We start from the raw sequence: 18483 nt of genomic DNA, 5'->3' as shown, positions 1-18483 counted from the left end.
CTGGATGGGTGTATTCTGCTGTTCGACAGAGCCGCGGGACAACGCTGCCGTGGAGGGAGGTATGCATCAAAGAATGCGTCATGTGCGGTATGGGGCTTGGAATGCTTGGCACGGCCAGCTCTGTGATCTATCCGCGCCAGTTGCGGTCGGTCCACATTTTTCTGCGATAGCCTACAGCTGAGAATGCATGAACTTCATCATATTCTTTGACATGACATGTGTGACCACTACGCTGGTGCGCCTGATATAAATCCAGTGGATGCTTCATATCACGCCCAAACATTGCAGCAAGCTGACAAAAAAAAACTGAAAAAGTTCGACCCAAAGACAGTGGCTTTTGACTTAACCATTGCCACATAGGTACCACTACAATGCACGAACACACGCTGCGGCAATGTCCATTATTCATAGTTCTAAGAGCATTATAGAGATGCATGATTCGGACCGTAAAGTCTCGTATCACTTTCACACAGTGTATTTACGACGAAGCTTGCAAACCGCACAAACACCGGCATCTTCTTTCGAAACCTGCACAAACACAATGACCGCGAAATCTGACGTAACAGACAAATGCGCGTCACCTGCGTTAGCCGTTCTGACACGTCGAAACAAAAAGCCGGAGTGAGGCGTACACCACAAAGGCTACAAGAACAATGGGCTAGACTTGGGCCGTCTCCAACCACGAGCAAAACACCGCGTCAACCTGTCCATTGCCGCGAGACGCTTTCGACATACGCTCTTCTTTTTATCGCGCGCTTCTTTCTCGGGCGGACCTCAGCCACCTTACAAGCCGCAGCGCCATGTGTGTCAGCGGGCTGGCCCTTTCCTTTTCGGCCCGACTGCGTGGGCGCGGCGCCCTGCCAACGGCCGTTCTAACTTATAATGCCGCTTCTGCACGTCAGATGTCGCTACTCGATAACCAGGCCGAGCTTGTCGCGCGTGTTGACGGCGCGCGCGTAGTTAAGCAGGTCCGGGTTATCCTCGCAGAAGACGGGCTTGGTGTGGTAGCAGGCGATGTCGTGCCACTTGATGCCGTCGTCGTAGATGCCGTTGAGCAGGCCAAGACACGGCTCTGCGGTCTGGTTGATGCCAAACTCGGCGTTGTCCGGCTGGGGTTTCTTCAGGTGACCGGTGGGCGACCACGGCTGCTCCGACCAGCCTGTCGAAAGACCAAGCGCCAGCACAGGCGTGAGCATGCCGTCGAAATCGTGCGACAAGTCCGCGTGAAGACGGTCACATTTAGTGCGGCGTGAGCCGTAAGATGATACATAACTAAGTAGGTAGAGATGTGTATGTCCTGCCATGAGCTGAATAGGATGAGCACTTGACCTGACCTGTCGGCTTTTTATCGGTGGCTGACATTTTGACGTTGGTTCCTGACCAGAACCAGCCGTTGATGTTGAGGGGCTTCAGGTCTTCGCGGGACTCACACCCCTTGAAGTCGCAAAGACGACCCGATGTCCAGAGATAGATGATCCCTCCTGGAAACGGTACAACATGGCCATGGGGCGCGAAGCAAACACTCAGCCAAATCGTGCAGAGTAAGCATGTGCTGCAGCATGAACACAGCAGATGACAATGTAAGGAAATCTCCAATATGCGTCCAGCCATTTTGACTGGCAACGGGGAAACAATGCGGTCCGGAAAATACCTACGCGCCGTTGGAGCACGCGAAGTCTTTAACCCATGGGAGACATTTACTTACGGTATCACGTGGAAGCATTGCAAGTGTGGTATCGTGTGGTAGGTTGGAATAGTTTGACGCGTCGGATAATTGCTTGTTTGGGGTCGTGATACCTTGGGCGTAATGTCACACAGCACATGATGGGCTGTCTCATTACCATAAACACACCCCATTCGAGGCGTGAGTATGACAGGCGCCACGCATCAGTACAATAAACGTCACGAAGACATGATACCTCCATCTGACCCTCCGTAACGTCTCCGTCGTCCGTGAAGGCGGGCGTGACCGTCCGACGACGAGCCAGCGCAGAATGTCACGAGCTCACTGCGCAGAATGTCACGAGCTCACCGCGCAGAATGTCACGAGCTCACTGCGCAGAATGTCACGAGCTCACCGTGCAGAATACGGCCGACCCAGCCCAGCCCGACCAATCGTCACCCCGCATTCCCAAGCGCCTGCCTCGCGGCGGGTCGTCCAGCGGGCACGACCTCGCGGCCGGTCATCTAGCGGGCACGACCTCGCGGCCGGCCGCCCAGCGGACACGACGTCGCGGCGAACCGCTAGCGGACACGACCCCGCAGCGGGCCGCTAGCGGACACGACCTCGCGACCGGCCGCTAGCGGACAAGACCTCGTGACCTGCCGCCCAGCGGACACGACCTCGCGACCGGCCACCCCGCGGACACAACCTCGCGACCGGCCGCTAGCGGACACAACCTCGCGGCGGGCCGCCCAGCGGGCACGACTCACGCTCGGAGATGTTCCGCTTGACCATCTTCCACTCGCGCTCCGTCTCAATGCTGACGCTGTCCATGCAGTGGCGGCGGCAGAGGTTGCGCGCATCCAGCCAGTTGTACCGCTTGCCCACCGTCTCGTTGGTGGTCTCGTCCACTTCCTGGTACTCCGGGACGTCCGCCGAGTAGAAGTACCAGTGGCCGTCCAACGACCAATTTCTGGGGCCTGTTGGAGGAACGGAGGTCAAGGCGAGTCAAAACAACTGCTCACAGAGCGAATAATGCCTGAGGGTACCTCGGGGTGAAGCACTGGTGGTCTCCGTGGAATCATTAGGGGCACAAAACTAGTTGGGGGCAGAGGACGGTGATCCCAGCGTGGGAAACATTTTATGCTAACCATGTGGTGTTGCGTGACAAGAAGTTGTTGCAAAAATGTTTTGAAAAGCGCCTGTCCGACGTGTCTCCTTGACTTTGGGTGTGTGTCCATTCTCCTGTCAGCATTGCGTTTGGGGCGCGAATGCTTTGCGCCCAGGACAAATCCACTGATGGCAGGTTACTTTAGGGTAGAGCAGCATGGGATCAGAAATTCAAAGCTACGCAGATGAGAATCGAACTGCATTGACAAATGGACGCACACAAATCGACTGAAACAATACAAAGACACGCCTGTCAAGTGTAACGTATCTCAAACATCAATGTTGTATCCATCATCACGTTGAATTGGACTGACATGTGATAGAGTGATGCATATTGGTATGCGAAAATATTTTAGCTAAAGTGCATTGAGCCGAGCTATTTGTACTCTCTTCACGAACAGTTTATAACGCAGTGTCTGCTGCTCAGCGCGCGTGCGACATTGTCCGTTCAGGGCCGCCCGCATGACACGACCCGTTCCGAGCGTTGTGCGTGCCGCGCGTTCCGTTCTGGGTCTTGCGTGCGAGACACGGCCCGTTGCGGCCGGCGCCGCCGACTGCGCGTGGTCACACTGGGCCCGTGCAGGCGGTTGGGTCACTTTCACTGACCGACCCACTGCCAGGTGGTACGACCAAACAACTTTTACTCGCGCGGCGGCCGGCGCGTGGCCACGCCGTGTCCTCTCCGCCCTCAGGTGTTACGCCACCCGGTAGTGGCCGCGGGGCTCCGGCCAGCCGTCGCCGCGGCCCGGCCGGTGCCGGGGGTGCCGCGTCGCCGGTCGGATGGCTCACCGCCGCCGGCTTGAGGCCGGGCGTGCGGGGACGCGACGGTAACGTGCGTAGGTGTGATCACCTGTGCAGTGGATGGCATATACCGTTGGAATGCATGGTTTGTTCTTCGGCTACAGCGGAGTAGAGACTCTTTGGTTCTACAGGATCCGAGATCCGCTCCCTTCTCAGGAGACACCCCATGAATTATTCAGGCTCGTCAGCAAGCAAACGAAATTCGTTGCGTACTGACAGCGGCGCTTCCTGTTTGTAAGGACAGGACAGACACTTCCTGCTGTCGCAACGACCACCTCAGCCGCGACCGGTGCCGTCGCCGTCTGGGCGGGAGGCCGCCCCCTCCCCCCGCGCACTCGGTGGGCACCCGTCAGCGACGGCCGATCCGGACGGAAGCGCGGCGCGGGTGCGGGCGCGGGTGCGGGTGCTCGTGCATGGTCCGAGCGATCCGAGTCCATGCTCAATCACGCAGGCCGGCCAGCGGCGGACGGGAGTGCAGCCAGACAGCGACGGCGAGACTTGTGGCAGTGGCGGGCGTTGGACACAGAGGGTAGCATTTTGGTGTGCAAACTGGTTTTGGGGGGCGGCGCGTTTAGTGTGTCCCTGCGCGGCCGGCTCGCGGTCTGCTTTCGTATTTTCCGAGAGTCATGTTGCCTGTTCCGTTTCGTCGTTGACATTTAACCATTCGCGGCGTTTCTTTGGGCATATGTCATGTCTTGCATTCATTCGAGTCACAGGTCGACAGGAATGGCGTGGAGTTGACTGTATTCGGACTGGCAGAAGGTTTAAAACTCACCAACAAAATAGTTTTGCCAACTTTTTGTGTTACATAATTGACACTTTCTTTGTCCTGTTATCGATATCATAGACATAGAATAGGTCAGAAAAGCCCCCTGCCTTCCTTTCCCTATATCCAACATCGGGGAGATCATTTATGAACGCTCGATGCGGTGGAGTCAAAAGCCAACAGTCACCGGCCGAGCGAGACGAGCCGCGAAGTCCGCCACCGCGCCCCTCGATGGGCACCACACGTCTCCCGCCAAGGTCAAGGAGGGAGGAAGGATGATTGGCCGAACTGATCACACTGCCACACGCAGTTCTAGCCCCGGGCCGAAAACGGTGACTCTTCCTTGGTCCCAGACAAGGTTCAAGGAAAGAGGAAGCGAATTTAACACCTGGCACGGGTAGACTCAGGCGAGAGGAAAGCAAAGGTTTGTGATTCTCCGGCCGGCATTGTGGGCGGGCCAAAGAAGAGCTTAAGGGGCTCGTCTGACACTGATCCCGACGTAAGGGACGAAGACACCTGGTGCCTTATCTTGATCAATGTGAGGAAGAGACAGTGCCTACTGAGGCACGACACCTGCAGACCAGAGAAGAGATTAAGGGGCTCGTCTGACACGGATCCCGACGTATAGGGACGAAGACACCTGGTACCTTATCTAGATCAATGTGAGGAAGAGACGGCGCCTAACTGAGGCACGACACCTGCGGAATCTTCACGCTGCCAGCGGAGCTACCAGGAGCATCGTCAGCGACGAGGATGCCTTTATCTATGGAGACCTGAGAAGGCTCGTTCTAAATGACGAGGGTCACGAATGGAGTCATGCTATCCCGTGAACTGAGGAACGCCCAATTATCTAGTATATCTTTATATCCAGTACAGCCCATCTAGCCACGAAGAAAGGTTGAGTGCAGAACAATGATAGACGATATATTTTATGCCGTAATAGACTCTTCTTGCCCGTATCATGAATTGCCTCCCCCCCCTTTCAATCAATTTTGCATGATTGTCATAAGGCACTATTCCCGCGCTAATAATATTCCCTTTATCTTCCTGACAGCAGTGGATACTTGCGAGCAATACCAGGCGTCATTGGCTAGGCGTTTGCTACCCATGTTCCAGGATTGCGTGGAAGCCGTAGCCAATAGAAAACGCGGTGAACAATTACCAGAACGGGGAAGCAACACCTGTATGAGTGCAGTGTGTTTTCCGGTGTTCCAGCTGTGGACATACCAAACACTGAATTTGTCACAAACAACGAACCTTGGGCATTGCATTTGCCTTGTTTTTATGCTTATGCTTTATGCTTTTATGCTTATGATAACCGCGAGTGAACACGCGGTCGAACATTGAGACAAAAGGCGGCAATGTGCAGACGTTATGTAATTTTGCTGCGTTTAACTGATATCATCTTACGACTAAGATTTATCATCTAAGACTAAGACTTAGACGATTATGCCATTGCGTGCAATTGAAATTAACTGGAGGACAGTTCATAATCATCGCCTGATAGGCAAGCAAAACTTCGTTCGCCTGGGGTGCATGTCAAAACATATGCCTGATGCACTTTTCCAGTGCACTGCAACTTTTTCACCAATGACGCCATCTATGGCGGCTTCCCACCTTCGACCAACGTTTTGCCTCAGCCAAGCATCGCCATTTCATGGCTCCCTAAACTGCGTAGCACTGTGGCTAACCAGTAGTTTACATGCGTCTCGCGCAGCGCTCGAACGCGGCGCTCCATGAAGCCCAAGGTCGAGATGACTCAGCACACATCCGTTACGATCAGCAGAGCGGCGGTATCGCGGTAACTCAGCGCCACTAAAGACACACGGCGGAGATAGGTCTGACGCGTCCCCAGCATGTGTGGCCGCTCCAAGGACAGCCAGATCGCGGGCGGCCAAGAAAATGCCGCGCCGGTGGCCGTGTTTTCCCGGTCGTCGGTCCGCGGAGCCGCAGGCGGCGCCCAGTTGCCGGAATCCTCCTGTTTGCCAGCATGACCGTGTGGGGGGCGCCGCAGTGCCCCGCGGACACATGGGGCGTTCGCCGCTCGGAAACGCTCGCCGCTGGAGGTCATCTTCCGTGCGGGACAGCACACGCGGTCGGGTCACGTGTCTGGTTCGGGGACTTTAGGGCTTTGGACTAAAAACACTTACGGCTAGCGCACTTGACCGGCTCGGGTGGCTCCAGAAGCGTGCCCGTCGATGACGATTTGGTTGTGGTGGTGGCGGCTCTCGTCGTCGTAGTGGTGGTTGTCGTTGTTGTGGGTCCTTGCCGTGGTTGTCGGCGGCCTGCAACCCGGACACGAGCGGTTCAGCAGCGCGCTGTGCCAATCAGTAAAAGTAAGAGATCCCAGCGTTGCAACACACAGATGGGGGCACGGCTTAAGCCAGGTGATCCGCTGCTTGGAAAAGGAGCCGACGTTACGGAAAATGCAAGCGACGAACCTGGGCATCGGTCCACCCCAATGCACATCGCTTCCAGCACGCGCCGACGTCGTCTCTCCTGTGACCGTCCGTGGACATCCCATGGCTTGGTGTCTCGGTATCTCCTCCATGAGACCGGGCTGAAGGCGATGGAATCTCCGCAGACTGTCCACGGCTGGGTAGTGGTCGCACCTCCATGGCTTAATCCCTTCGCACTGGCATGACCGCATTCTCACAACGGACACCAATAACAGGAACTGTGACCTAGTGGGCGCATGCTTGAGCATTTGAGCAGTGGTGTGAGCATGGTGTGAGCATTGAGCATTTGAGCATGGTGTTTGAGCACGACACTGCAGTGGCATCGCGAATGCGACTGAAGCGCCTCAACCCAGCTGGCTTCCTCTGTCGACGAATGCTGCGCGGTGGCTTGGCCGATCCGCATTGGACTGATGTCGGTCCAGAGGTGGGGGAAGCGCCTACGTTCTACAAGCCACTCCTGGCGTGTGCGACGGCCTCTGCGACGTCACCTCCAACGTCACTGGTGATGAACTTCCGTGGCGTCTCATCCGTCGCCACTGGAGGTGACGGCAGCCGTGGTCATGTCCGCTGACATTACCGGCAGCTGCGGCCCGGCACTCGGGGTAGCCGGGTCATACGGCAGTTGCAACCTCGAGGCCAGTTGGCGACCGCACTGGGCGGCGCGATGACGAAAACGCTCGCTTGTGATGTTGCAGTGTGCCGCCACCACTACTTACTGCATGCACTCCGCCACCAGGCGGCGATTTAGAAGTGTCGAGCTTTTGTAGGATGTTGCCTTCCGTGCTACGCCCACACCCATGATGTCTAATCTCGCAAAAGCTTGTAATTTAGAAGGCGTGAGCTGCCTCGCCCCTCCTGCGGCGAAGACCGTGGTTCTGACACGCTCTGCCGGTCAGCCGCCGGGGGCCTTGCTCCGGTGAGGGCCCATTATAAAGGTCACCTTGAGACGTGTGCCTTGCAGCGGATTAAGCGTCGGCTGGGAGTCGACCGCACCGCCCGTTATGGCCAGAGCCATCCAGTCACGACCGCCGGATGATGCAAACAGAAAAATCCGACCCGGCGAGAAAAGTTCTGCATGAAGGGATAAGCTGCTGACTCATCAGGAAGGTGTTAAACGTTCATCGGGAAGTGCATGGCCCGTGGGTGTGGGCCGGGAGTGTGTATGCACGTGCTCGTTCGTTTGCTGATTAGTTGTGAACATCGCCAAATTGACCTATATTGTTGAAACGCAGCGGAGCAGAGTGAAGTATTGTCTGTCTGCGTCATGCAAACACACCATGGGATTTGTATGATCTGCATGGGCTCTGACGTGGACGCTGTTTCACACGTGTCCGTTCCGGAAAGTCCTGTGAGAGTCATCCTTTACAAGATGGCAAGGAAAGCATTTAAGTTATTTTAAAAAATCTTGCAAGACCATTGATCGCAGCAGGCAGCTTCTTTCCATTCAAAGTTCATCTTTAAATTTGTTTGGGCAAGGCGCATATTCTTAGCTAGGGATATTTGGTGGGAGCTTTCAGCAGCGTCTTCAAAACTTACCATATATATATATATATATATATATATATATATATATATATATATATGAAGCACGCTCGCAACTTTCAACAGTATCGTGAGTTTGGTATGACCCTGTTATCACCATACAATAGACGGACATGTCGCACACCATCACAAAGCGTAAAAGCGCACAGCACAAATCTCGAAAATGATGCCCCGCCTATTGCTCCCCACCGGACACGCCGTGCGCGCTGCACTGGCCACGTGATAACGCCACGCGCCCTTGGGAAGTGCCGCTTGATGGGGCGGCTCACCGTCTCCGGAAATTCCGCTGCGTTTTTCTGATGGACTCGCGCTGTCTCTGGAAGGTGGACTGACCCGCCACCAGCGCCACCAGAAGGACAACCAGGCACACTCGGAGCAGCATGGCTAAACCTGCAACACACCACAGGCGTGGGTTGGTCGGCAGCGCACAGACGGAAAGTCACGTGGGTTGGTCGACAGCGCACAGATGGCTGCTTACATGGCGCGCACTTACATGGGTTTAGTTAATGCGCTCTGTTATCGGCACAGCTGCCGTTGCCGCTTCCGCCAGTAATGTGGGCGAGGGCACTGCTCGCTGTGCTGTGCTGCGAATCATTTCAGCTTGGCTTTTGATTAGCTGACCCAGGTAGACTTAAATGTAAGTTGGTGTAGCTTAAAATAGAGCGCAGCTTGTCATGGTAGAGCTCCAGTGACACACCTAGTTTGCACCAAATATATTAGTAGAATGTTTCTACATACACGGGGCGTTATAAAGAGTACCATATCAATGATATTTTGTACACTTGTTGGTCCGAGGACAAAATGAAAACGATATCAAAGCCATCCATAAACATCTATCAGCTTATTGGGGCCTTTGCAACTTTTTTTTGCTCGTGTGTCTTTCCATTCAAACACATTCAAGCATCCTGATATCGTGCATGCAAACTGCCTGACATTCTCAGCGTGAGGGGCCCGCTTTACCCCACCACAAAGTGTTCATTGAGATTGCCTGCGCGGTTTTGCGCTGCAAAACTTATCTGCAGCCCCATCATCCCGTCTCTGCCTAGTACCGTACTATTTGGACCAGGCTGATGGGCGTGATTTGCGTCTGGGACCTGAGTTTGCGTCTGGGATTGCTCATACTAATGCATATGTATAGTTCCTTGAGCTTCGGGCGCCTCGAAACAAAGTGTGATACAGAGCGTGATAAAGCTACGCGAGTTTTGCCGGACACCCAGCGTCAGTGTGAGACATTGCAACCATTCCGACAGGCTGGCAGACATGCCTCTACTACATAACAGAGGATTTTCAGCTCGCTCAGTTCTGAAGACCAGGTGGATAAACAAAGTAATCATCAGGTCGAGCTTCAGTATGTTTTACCCGACTGCGCCCCGCGATCTATGTGACAGATTATGTTACATATATGATGTATCTTCGAGGATTATGAAGACGAGATATCCCCAGCCCCCCCCCCCCCCCCCCGGGTCCGTCGGCCAGCTGAGTGATGCCGAGGTGCTTTGCCGTATATAGCAACATACAAAGCTGATCAGATCGCAGGTGTCCGTCTCTTTCCGATCGCTCGTTAGCTACTAATCAGAGATACAAACAAACGGCAAGGGTTTGTTCAGGAGGCATGGCCGTTATGCCGTGCTTTCATTGCAACGACCAAAAGGGAGTAACAGGAGATCAAGGTAATAGCTGGACAAATTTGTTTTTGTCAGCTGAATACCCTTTAACAATGCCTATAAGCCCCGATTATTCAAACACAATGACTATTTAAAAATGCATTTAATGTGCTTTCTTCAGCTTGAGACCCTCGAGAGGGAACAAATCTTCTCACGGATGTAGGGTTTCAAAAGCTGAAAAAATTGGGATTTCACTCATATCATGGTGGATTTGAGGCCATGAGCGAAAGAAGATCATTTTAAAAATTTGTAGACAACATTGGGTTTAAGTCGGCCACTAACGAGTCCCATTTTTGACATAACGCACTAATCTGATTTACCAGCTACCTTTGTTTTACCTCATTTTCTAAATTCACACCAATGAAAAAGATAATATCACTCTTTCCGCAGGTGAAGACGGACATTTCGTGCAAAAATCCGCATTTCTTTGCACTTTTCTTGCATGTATCTTTAAATTTATTATGTTAGAAGCGTTAATAAATACAAACATGGGAAGCCTTGTGTTTTCACCGCTTCCCGACACGATGCAGAATGCTCAGTTCTGCATCGCGAAAGTTACAGTCAGCCATTGACGTATGTTCCGCAGTGAATTCTATATGGCGAATTAAATTATTAATCTCTCTATGGAGCGCATATTTTAAACAGCTTGCGTCACATAGCACAAGTTTATTTCATGTCATAGACAACTCATTTCTCAAGGTGGACGTTGGCACTGTTCTGCAAAGTATAACTTCAAAAGGCCTTTCTTCTTATTTCCATCATGCTGACCACCCTCCCACAACGAGCTAGGGCTGGCGTTCCTGTTTGGCTAGAGGCAGTTGCGACTCAAATCGCTGGTCATTCGCCTCGGCAGGAGTGTCCTGCCTTGCGCCGTCGCCTAGCATAGCGGAGATGCTGCCTACTACGGCGTCCATCTCTCTGTTGCGTTTCTACGCAACGTAGAAGTCACCAATGCCGACTGCGCTCCAGGTCTCGCCGCTTTCTTTCGACGCTGGTTGAAACTTTGGCGTAATTCGCTAGATGCTAAAAACATGTCACAACAGAGCTACCTCGTTTGTTTAAAAGTACGCGCGAATTCGGAAGGCAAGTGTAGACTGCCTCCAAATTTCCGACTTGACACGCCGGCAACTTCGAAATGCCACGTCGTGCCTAAGCTCCGCCCACTTCTCACGCATTAGCAAGGCAACTTTCGACTTGACGTGGCTTGTGGAAGACTGGTTATACGCTGGCTCCATTGAGACCCTACATCAGCGTAGCTTTTATCCAAGGTAAATCAAAAGATTGCACCGTGATGTGTCGACAAACAATAAAACGTTTATCTGCTCTTCCATTTTGAACGGACTTTGAAAATGCCTGCTTCCGGCCCATGTCTGAGTGCCGTTTCGATAAGATAATGTTTTGAATGCAATTTGGCCTTCGGGAAAGCTTAACGATGTTCTTCAAATATTTTCTGTCGGCATCAGACCGCATAAAACTCCGTTGCCGATAGGGCAATGGCCCACGCTGCTGACGTTGCCACAGCAGACGGATGACATTTCGAAGTCGGTCTCTCCCTGAGGGCCTTGACAGGCGTCGCAGTGACTTTACTTCTGAAAAGGTCACTGTGGCTGCTCACAAGTCCAGAGATTCCCCGCTATCCAGGTCACTTTCATGATCATTAACATGTCTTTTACCCGTCTGCCAGTCCTATTCCAGCATACGTGCCAATACGCTCATCAAAGGAAGAAATTATGACTATACTTTTGGCAGCGATAGTACCGAGCACATCGCATTCCCGGCAGTGTTAGAAGCCCAGAACGAGCAACGTCTCCCAAAGATGTTGGCGCTGACGACAAAGGTCAACGGATGGGTTGACAGATGTTGCGCCGCGGATGTAACTACTTATGGCTAGTAAATAATTTAGAACGAAAATGGGAAGTGTGTTTTGCTTCGGCAGAAATTTTTGGGCAGAATTATGTTAAGATAAGCTTCCAATGTTCAGCACTACGAAGGATTCGGTAGTGCGAAAGGAAAGAAAGGATGAATGATGTTCATAACTTGATCCAGAAACTGATCTTCGATCGGGGATTGGGCAACTTCTTGACACCCCGGTGCTTTAGACTGCGAGCCTGCGGTTACGTCGCAACAGATGTTGCCATGTACAAAAATAACCGTCGTCGCCGTGACGTCACGCAACAGCGCCTCGCCCCGGCTGTTCTCGCGGGTCAACCGCGGTCATTCCCCGACCCGCGCTGAGGCAACTCGACATTGCAGCAACACCGCCGGTACCCCGATGAATGGACCAACAGCGTTCTGCTCCGGGGGCAGAGGCCATCCCGAGAATTAGCATCGAGACGGAGAGGAACGGGGGCAGCTCCGTGCGGGCACACTCCAACCCGACCTGACCACCGCCGGCCAGGGCGGCTGGTCGTTGAGTAACCGGACCGGTTGCTCAACTGGCGGTCAGCGCCGGCCGGCTCCCCTGACGGCGCCGCAACAGCGCGAGCCGCAGCGCGGCCGCACGTGGCGGCCGGCCACTGGCCGGTGGAAAGGGCCACCTCGACGAGGAAAGGGTGCAGATGGTCACCAGGAGCGTGCGGCCTCGCCTGGGTCGGCAGACGGCTGTCCGACACGGCGGGATAGACGGCCACCCACCGGCGCGGGAGGGAGCACGGACGGTCCACCCATCCTGGCGAGGATACAGATGCTTACCCGACGCGGGAAGAGTGTAGATGCTTATCCGACAACCAAAAGGGCGCAGTCATTTTAGGGAAGGGGGGGGGGGGAAGGGAGGAGCGAATGACCACCCAACAAGGGCGAACCACGGAGGGCCACCCGAGCACGGGAAGGTCATATGGTCGCTCGGCGCAGAAGGGGTACAGACGGTTATTGCAACACGGTGGCGATACAAACGGCCATTCCAACAGACAAGATCTCGCCACGGGGCTAGGGACAGAGGCCCCCCCGAGGCAGAGGGAATTCAGCGACACGCAGGAAAGAGTCTCCCGGCTCTTCCAACGTCCCGAGAGGTTCCATGAACGGCGCACCTTTCACCCGCACCATCCGGCTTCCACGGCTCTCCTCGCCGGTGGCACGCGCACCTCGACAATGACGCACCGGCTGGGGCTCTGAGCATGACGGCCACAGGGTTCTCCTTGACACGGATAGTGACGCCCTTCAACCCCTGCCGATGACGTTCCTCAGAACTGATACACGGCACTATCAGATGCCGTTGTGGACGACAGAAATCGTTAAGCAGAAGCATGTGGGGTTTGATTAATTCGGCATGCGTCATTTTAAACTTGGCATGTCGCATTTAGTTACGGGATACCTTTTGGAGTTAAGCCAAATATAATCCTTAGCAGCCGTGCTTTCAAAAGAACCATATTCTACTGCTTTGTAAGCTTCCAAGAAAACGCAAAGTATTTTTATTGTCTGCAATGTGCAATTTCTTCGCAGACACGCATATTGCATGAAACAAGACTATGTAATTGCAATGTTTGTACTTATCCTATATCATCTGTTACACACTGAGTCTCACCAGATGTGCTTTAAAGCACTGCAAAACAGTTTATGCAAACAATACGCGGCTTTCTGTTCGTGAAGGGACAGGCAAAGAACTCATAATAAGCCCAATGTTTGCGAACAAAAACAAATAATCACACGCCAACCGGCACGTTTCTAACCATCACAGCCCTCTATTAATCTGGGACCTCCTCCCCCTCAGGAGTGGCCCTGAGGACGTACCTTTTGGAGGATCGGCGGTGGCGGAGAGACTAGCCCGTGTCTAGCGCTACCATCCGGGATAAATATCGGCGCATACTTTTACGGCGGCCTCTCCACGAATCAGCGACGCGACGGCAAGGTCAGCGGCTGGAACCGGCGGCCGACCGGGTCAGTTGGCCGCCGCCAGCAGCCGGCGGCACGCGCAGGCAGGCAGGAGACGTCAGCCACACCGCACACGAGCAGGCACGAGACGTCAGCTAACACCGCACACGAGCAGGCAGGAGACGTCAGCCACACCGCACAAGAGCAGGCAGGAGACGTCAGCCACACCGCACATGAGCAAGCATGAAACGTCAGCTAAGGCCACACATGAACAGACGTGAGTCATCAGCCAACACCGCGCATGAGGAGGCACCAGTCGTCAGCCAGCACCGCACACGAGCAGGCACGATACGTCAGCCAACACCGCATACGAGAAGGCATGAGACTTCAGCCAACACCGCACACGAGGAGGCATGAGACTTCAGCCAACACCGCACACGAGCAAGCATAATACGTCAGCCAACATCGCACACGGGCAGGCATGAAACGTCAGCAAACACTGCACACGAGGAGGCATGATACGTCAGCCAACACCGCACACAAGCAGGCATGAAACGTCAGCAAACACTGCACACGAGGAGGCATGAAACGTCAACAAACACTGCACACGAGGAGGCATGATACGTCAGTCAACACCGCACACGAGGAGGCATGATACGTCAGCCAACACCGCACACAAGCAGGCATGAAACGTCAGCAAACACTGCACACGAGGAGGCATGAAACGTCAACAAACACTGCACACGAGGAGGCATGATACGTCAGTCAACACCGCACACGAGGAGGCATGATACGTCAGCCAACACAGCACACAAGCAGGCATGAAACGTCAGCAAACACTGCACACGAGGAGGCATGAAACGTCAACAAACACTGCACACGAGGAGGCATGATACGTCAGTCAACACCGCACACGAGGAGGCATGAGACGCCAGCCAACACCGCACACGAGGAGGCATGATACGTCAGCCAACACCGCGCATGAACAGATGTGAGATGTCAGCTGACGCCGCACACGAACAGACATTAGACATCAGCTGGCGCCATGGAAATGCATAGAAACGGTCGCCCCGGTCTTACAGAGGAATGGACCTCCCTACGTTAACCCACGCCACATAAATAACTTACGTATGCTATTCCCTTAAGCCTCCAGGGTTGTGAGCAGAGTTTGTTGGATATCTGTAGCCAGCTGAAACAGTAGTAATGGATTTCGTTCTAATAAAAACTGCCTTGCGCAGTCTTTCCTGACGAAAGTCTTTGCATCAATCGGGATTTCCGGTCATTTCCATTCTGACCCTGCCAACTTTCCGGTCACCCACCCCAATATGGTGAATGCGTATCAATTTCTCTTTTAATATAGTCAACTTTTGCCATTCCATATGAACTCAAAGAGAAATCGATAGGAGTAAAATTGATTCAGGAGACGTATAAGCGCGGGCATCTGCGCTGATGGCAACAGCGTTCCAACCATTGCCATCTTCCCGATCATCATCAAGTATCTACATTCGCATCTCAAAATACTTGTTTTGTTCTTCTATAAGTTAATGCTAATATTTATTCCAAAGTGCACTTAGGGTTGACATTTCATTTTGAGAAGACAATAAGAAGGCACCCAATGTGTGTGATATACCAAGACGTTTAGTTTATTGTCCAGCTCATGCTTAACTCTAAACGGGTCGGCTCATTTCAATCTTTGTTATTTCCTGCCCAAAATGCGTGTGTTGTTTTTATAAAAAGGGTCTACAGAATCTAGCAAATCCCTAGGTCGTGAAATTCCCTAGTTCATCAGTCTGGTCACCAAATTACGTCCAGCAACTGTTCACGCAACCATCAAAATAGCATAATGTCTCACTTGCGTATGCCAGCAATTTGAACTACAAATACCTACGTAACACTCTTTATTAATCTATTTTGTTGAATTGTCTTCAGCCATACCCCCAAGGCTCCGCACAAGTTTGCGTACGCCGTCGCACATCGCCACAGCGCCGCCCGGACCGCTCCAGTAATCAGCCCCCCGTGAACAACCGGAGCCAAGTCTGGTACAGTCCACCCTCACTCTGGGACACACGCTAGAGCCAACATCCAAGCCGAAGCTAAAAGTTAAACTGCATTGGTTTCAGCCAGGACCGGACTTTGCTGCATTTACGGGGTCTGAGAGCTAAAGTGCGGAACTGATTGCACACCTTCCGTCGCAAACAGTTCCGTCGTAACAGGTGGAGGCGGCCGCGCTAACGGTTAGGTGGCGTCAGAGGGTAGGAAGGACTGTGCCGAGCATTGCGCTACGTTCAACTTTCGCCGAAAAATTCCGCCGTTGACCCGGAACCTCATAATCGGATGGTGGGGTCAGGGATCACGCAACAAGCACTGCTTATCGTGGGCGGTGATCCCAGAAGTCCATCCAATCACGCAGGTTTTTTTACGAAGGCGTCTTTTTACAAAAAAAGTCTTCAGCTCAGCATTGCATGAGAGTTAGTTATTCAGCTTGAAGGGCGCATCAACCCAGCTGTACAGTACGAGATAGCTCGGAACAAGCACTGGTGCTACTCTTCCTGCTCTCTCCTTCGTGCATCTGCATCCCAACAATATTGTACGTCAGTAGCCGCGTGCTATCGAGACAGACGGGTTATCAGCAATCCGTTGACAAAACACACCTGGCTGTAAGTGGAAGCCGTCTGCCATGACTTGGACAAAAGTCTGCGACCTCATCTATCTAACATGAAGTCGACGGTAAGCGACAACTCACTCCTCACTTGCATTTCATTAGCTTAGCTTGAAGGACACCGGATCCGAGAACCGATCTGTGTGACCGCAACCACCCCCGTTTGGCTTGTTCTGAGAGCAGGTCCACCTGCCAGCACCGCGAACCAGCCAGCCCTACCATCCAGCTCTGCCCTGAGTTCAGAAAGTATGAGCCTATGCACTGGGTAATTACATGGCGTAGGCATACGAGCCAGAAACGAGACGCTTTAAATGATCTTCCGTTTCGGGGGCATTGATGGGTAGAACGTGCCGGTTAGACTAAGTTGCTTTTCGTGCGTCCATGCGCCTCAGATCAGCATGCTCGCATTTCGGGGCATGGGACTGTGCCCTGGTATAAGTAGACGACTTTAAACGCCAGTGCCGTCAATTTCCGCGGGATGACCTTCGAAGCTTTGTGCGATCGCACCAAAACTGAAAGTCAACCAGAAAGGAACTGCTGTATTTTTTGAAATGCTAGCTTCTGACTGGACGTGGAAAGAAGTTAAAAATGACGTGACGTCATACAACTTCTCTCATCTGCTGTACGCCTGGTTAGGCTGCCCGGCACCGAAGTACCATGGTTCCCGGCAGCGGGCTCAGAAGTTGCGGACTTTTTGGCTGTTTTGTAACTCTTCGACCCAGGGGTAGCCCGCATCTAAGTCTGGTCGGAGGGCTGCAATTACAGTCTGCAGGGAAACTGCTTATTTCCCGTTCCATTTTCCCCGGAATTATCTCCAAAAAAAAAAAAACACGGCAGGCTTTGACAAGTTCAGTTATGATTTCGATGCGTTTAAGACTGGCTTTAGAAGTTATAATCAGACAACAACAAAAAACTTTGAACGCTGGCAGTAGGTGACCCTACCACGCCATTGTATAATAGCAGGTTCATCCCGGTTTGCATTTCAGTCGAGTGCCTTTCGACACACGCAAATTTTCCCAACGGAAGAAACGGGATCGGACTGCGCGTGGTACCGTGCATGGTAATGGTCACATGGCCGGCACATGTTTGCCCAGATATACCGTACACACATGCGCCACCACCAATGAGAGAAATGTTCCAAATCAACGCATGAACACGTACGGCGGGAACCGATGCCCGTGTCGATGATTGCTCGTCTGCCGGAATGAGCCCTCTGCACCAGGTCTTTCTCGACCGCAAACACACGTGACTTCAGCAGATAGCGAGTGATACCGAAGATGTAGTCAGCTCAGCAAACGCGTGCTGCTTCTCTCCTATTTACCGTTATTTGAATACAATTAAGAGACGCTATCTGATGGCCGACTCATGGACAAATGACTATTTGCAACAATTTTGACTGCACTCCATACACTGCACCCGAATGCAGCATGCAACAATGACATGCAACGTGCAGCAATGACAATTGTAATATGTTTGCTACAGGATAACCGTGGCAAGAACCTATCAAATCCCTGGAGTTTTTGGTGTGCAGTAAGCGACATCTGTACAAAGGTGGAAGCGACATCTGCGGCAAGCCCGCGAGGTTCCATTGACTGTGCCAACCGGCGCACATGTATTATCATCCTGCTTGGAAGAATGTGAAATTAAGCCACGTCCTATCTGACATTTCTGCGTTCCGATTTACTATTAGTGATATTGTTTTATCGGTCAGACAGGTTGCATATTTCCAGACATTTGTCGGTTTATTGGCAACGTTGTTACAAATACCAGCTTACCACAGTCATGAGTTAGTGATGAATAACTTCATCAAGTAACGTACGAGCGCCATTATCACAAAAGAGTCCGAAGACAGGACCCACTGGGTCTCACGATTAAGACAAAACCACCAGCCGCTAAACAGAGCTGATCATATTCCTCTGCTCGCGTCTACACCTGCCCTGCCCGCTCTACAG

The 18483-nt window shown here is 52.8% G+C and overlaps 1 protein-coding gene across 1 annotated transcript; it reads right to left on the bottom strand.

The window, feature by feature from the left end:
* Positions 1-459: 459 nt before the first annotated feature.
* On the bottom strand, positions 460-18359 carry LOC119097464 (uncharacterized). The gene is made up of 6 exons (XM_037220495.1): positions 18351-18359; positions 8671-8785; positions 6551-6685; positions 2434-2643; positions 1335-1481; positions 460-1159 (listed from the first exon to the last, which is right to left on the bottom strand). Exons 1-6 carry the CDS (start codon positions 18357-18359, stop codon positions 909-911), a joined length of 867 nt encoding a protein of 288 aa, XP_037076390.1. The 3' UTR covers positions 460-908.
* Between the last annotated feature and the right edge of the window lie 124 nt (positions 18360-18483).

This window comes from Pollicipes pollicipes, unplaced genomic scaffold (assembly GCF_011947565.3).
Source record: "Pollicipes pollicipes isolate AB1234 unplaced genomic scaffold, Ppol_2.1 Scaffold_4295;HRSCAF=5057_pilon_pilon_pilon, whole genome shotgun sequence".
Lineage (NCBI taxonomy): Eukaryota > Metazoa > Arthropoda > Thecostraca > Pollicipedomorpha > Pollicipedidae > Pollicipes > Pollicipes pollicipes.
The sequence above is the reverse complement of the archived record's forward strand: the minus strand, read 5'-3'. Positions and strand labels throughout refer to the sequence as shown.

Coding starts and splice junctions, on each gene's coding strand:
- LOC119097464 (XM_037220495.1), bottom strand. Junction 6,686..8,670: donor CAGCGGAATTTCCGGAGACG/GTGAGCCGCCCC, acceptor TCCGGGTTGCAG/GCCGCCGACAACCACGGCAA. Junction 1,482..2,433: donor CAAGCGGAACATCTCCGAGC/GTGAGTCGTGCC, acceptor TACCGTTTCCAG/GAGGGATCATCTATCTCTGG.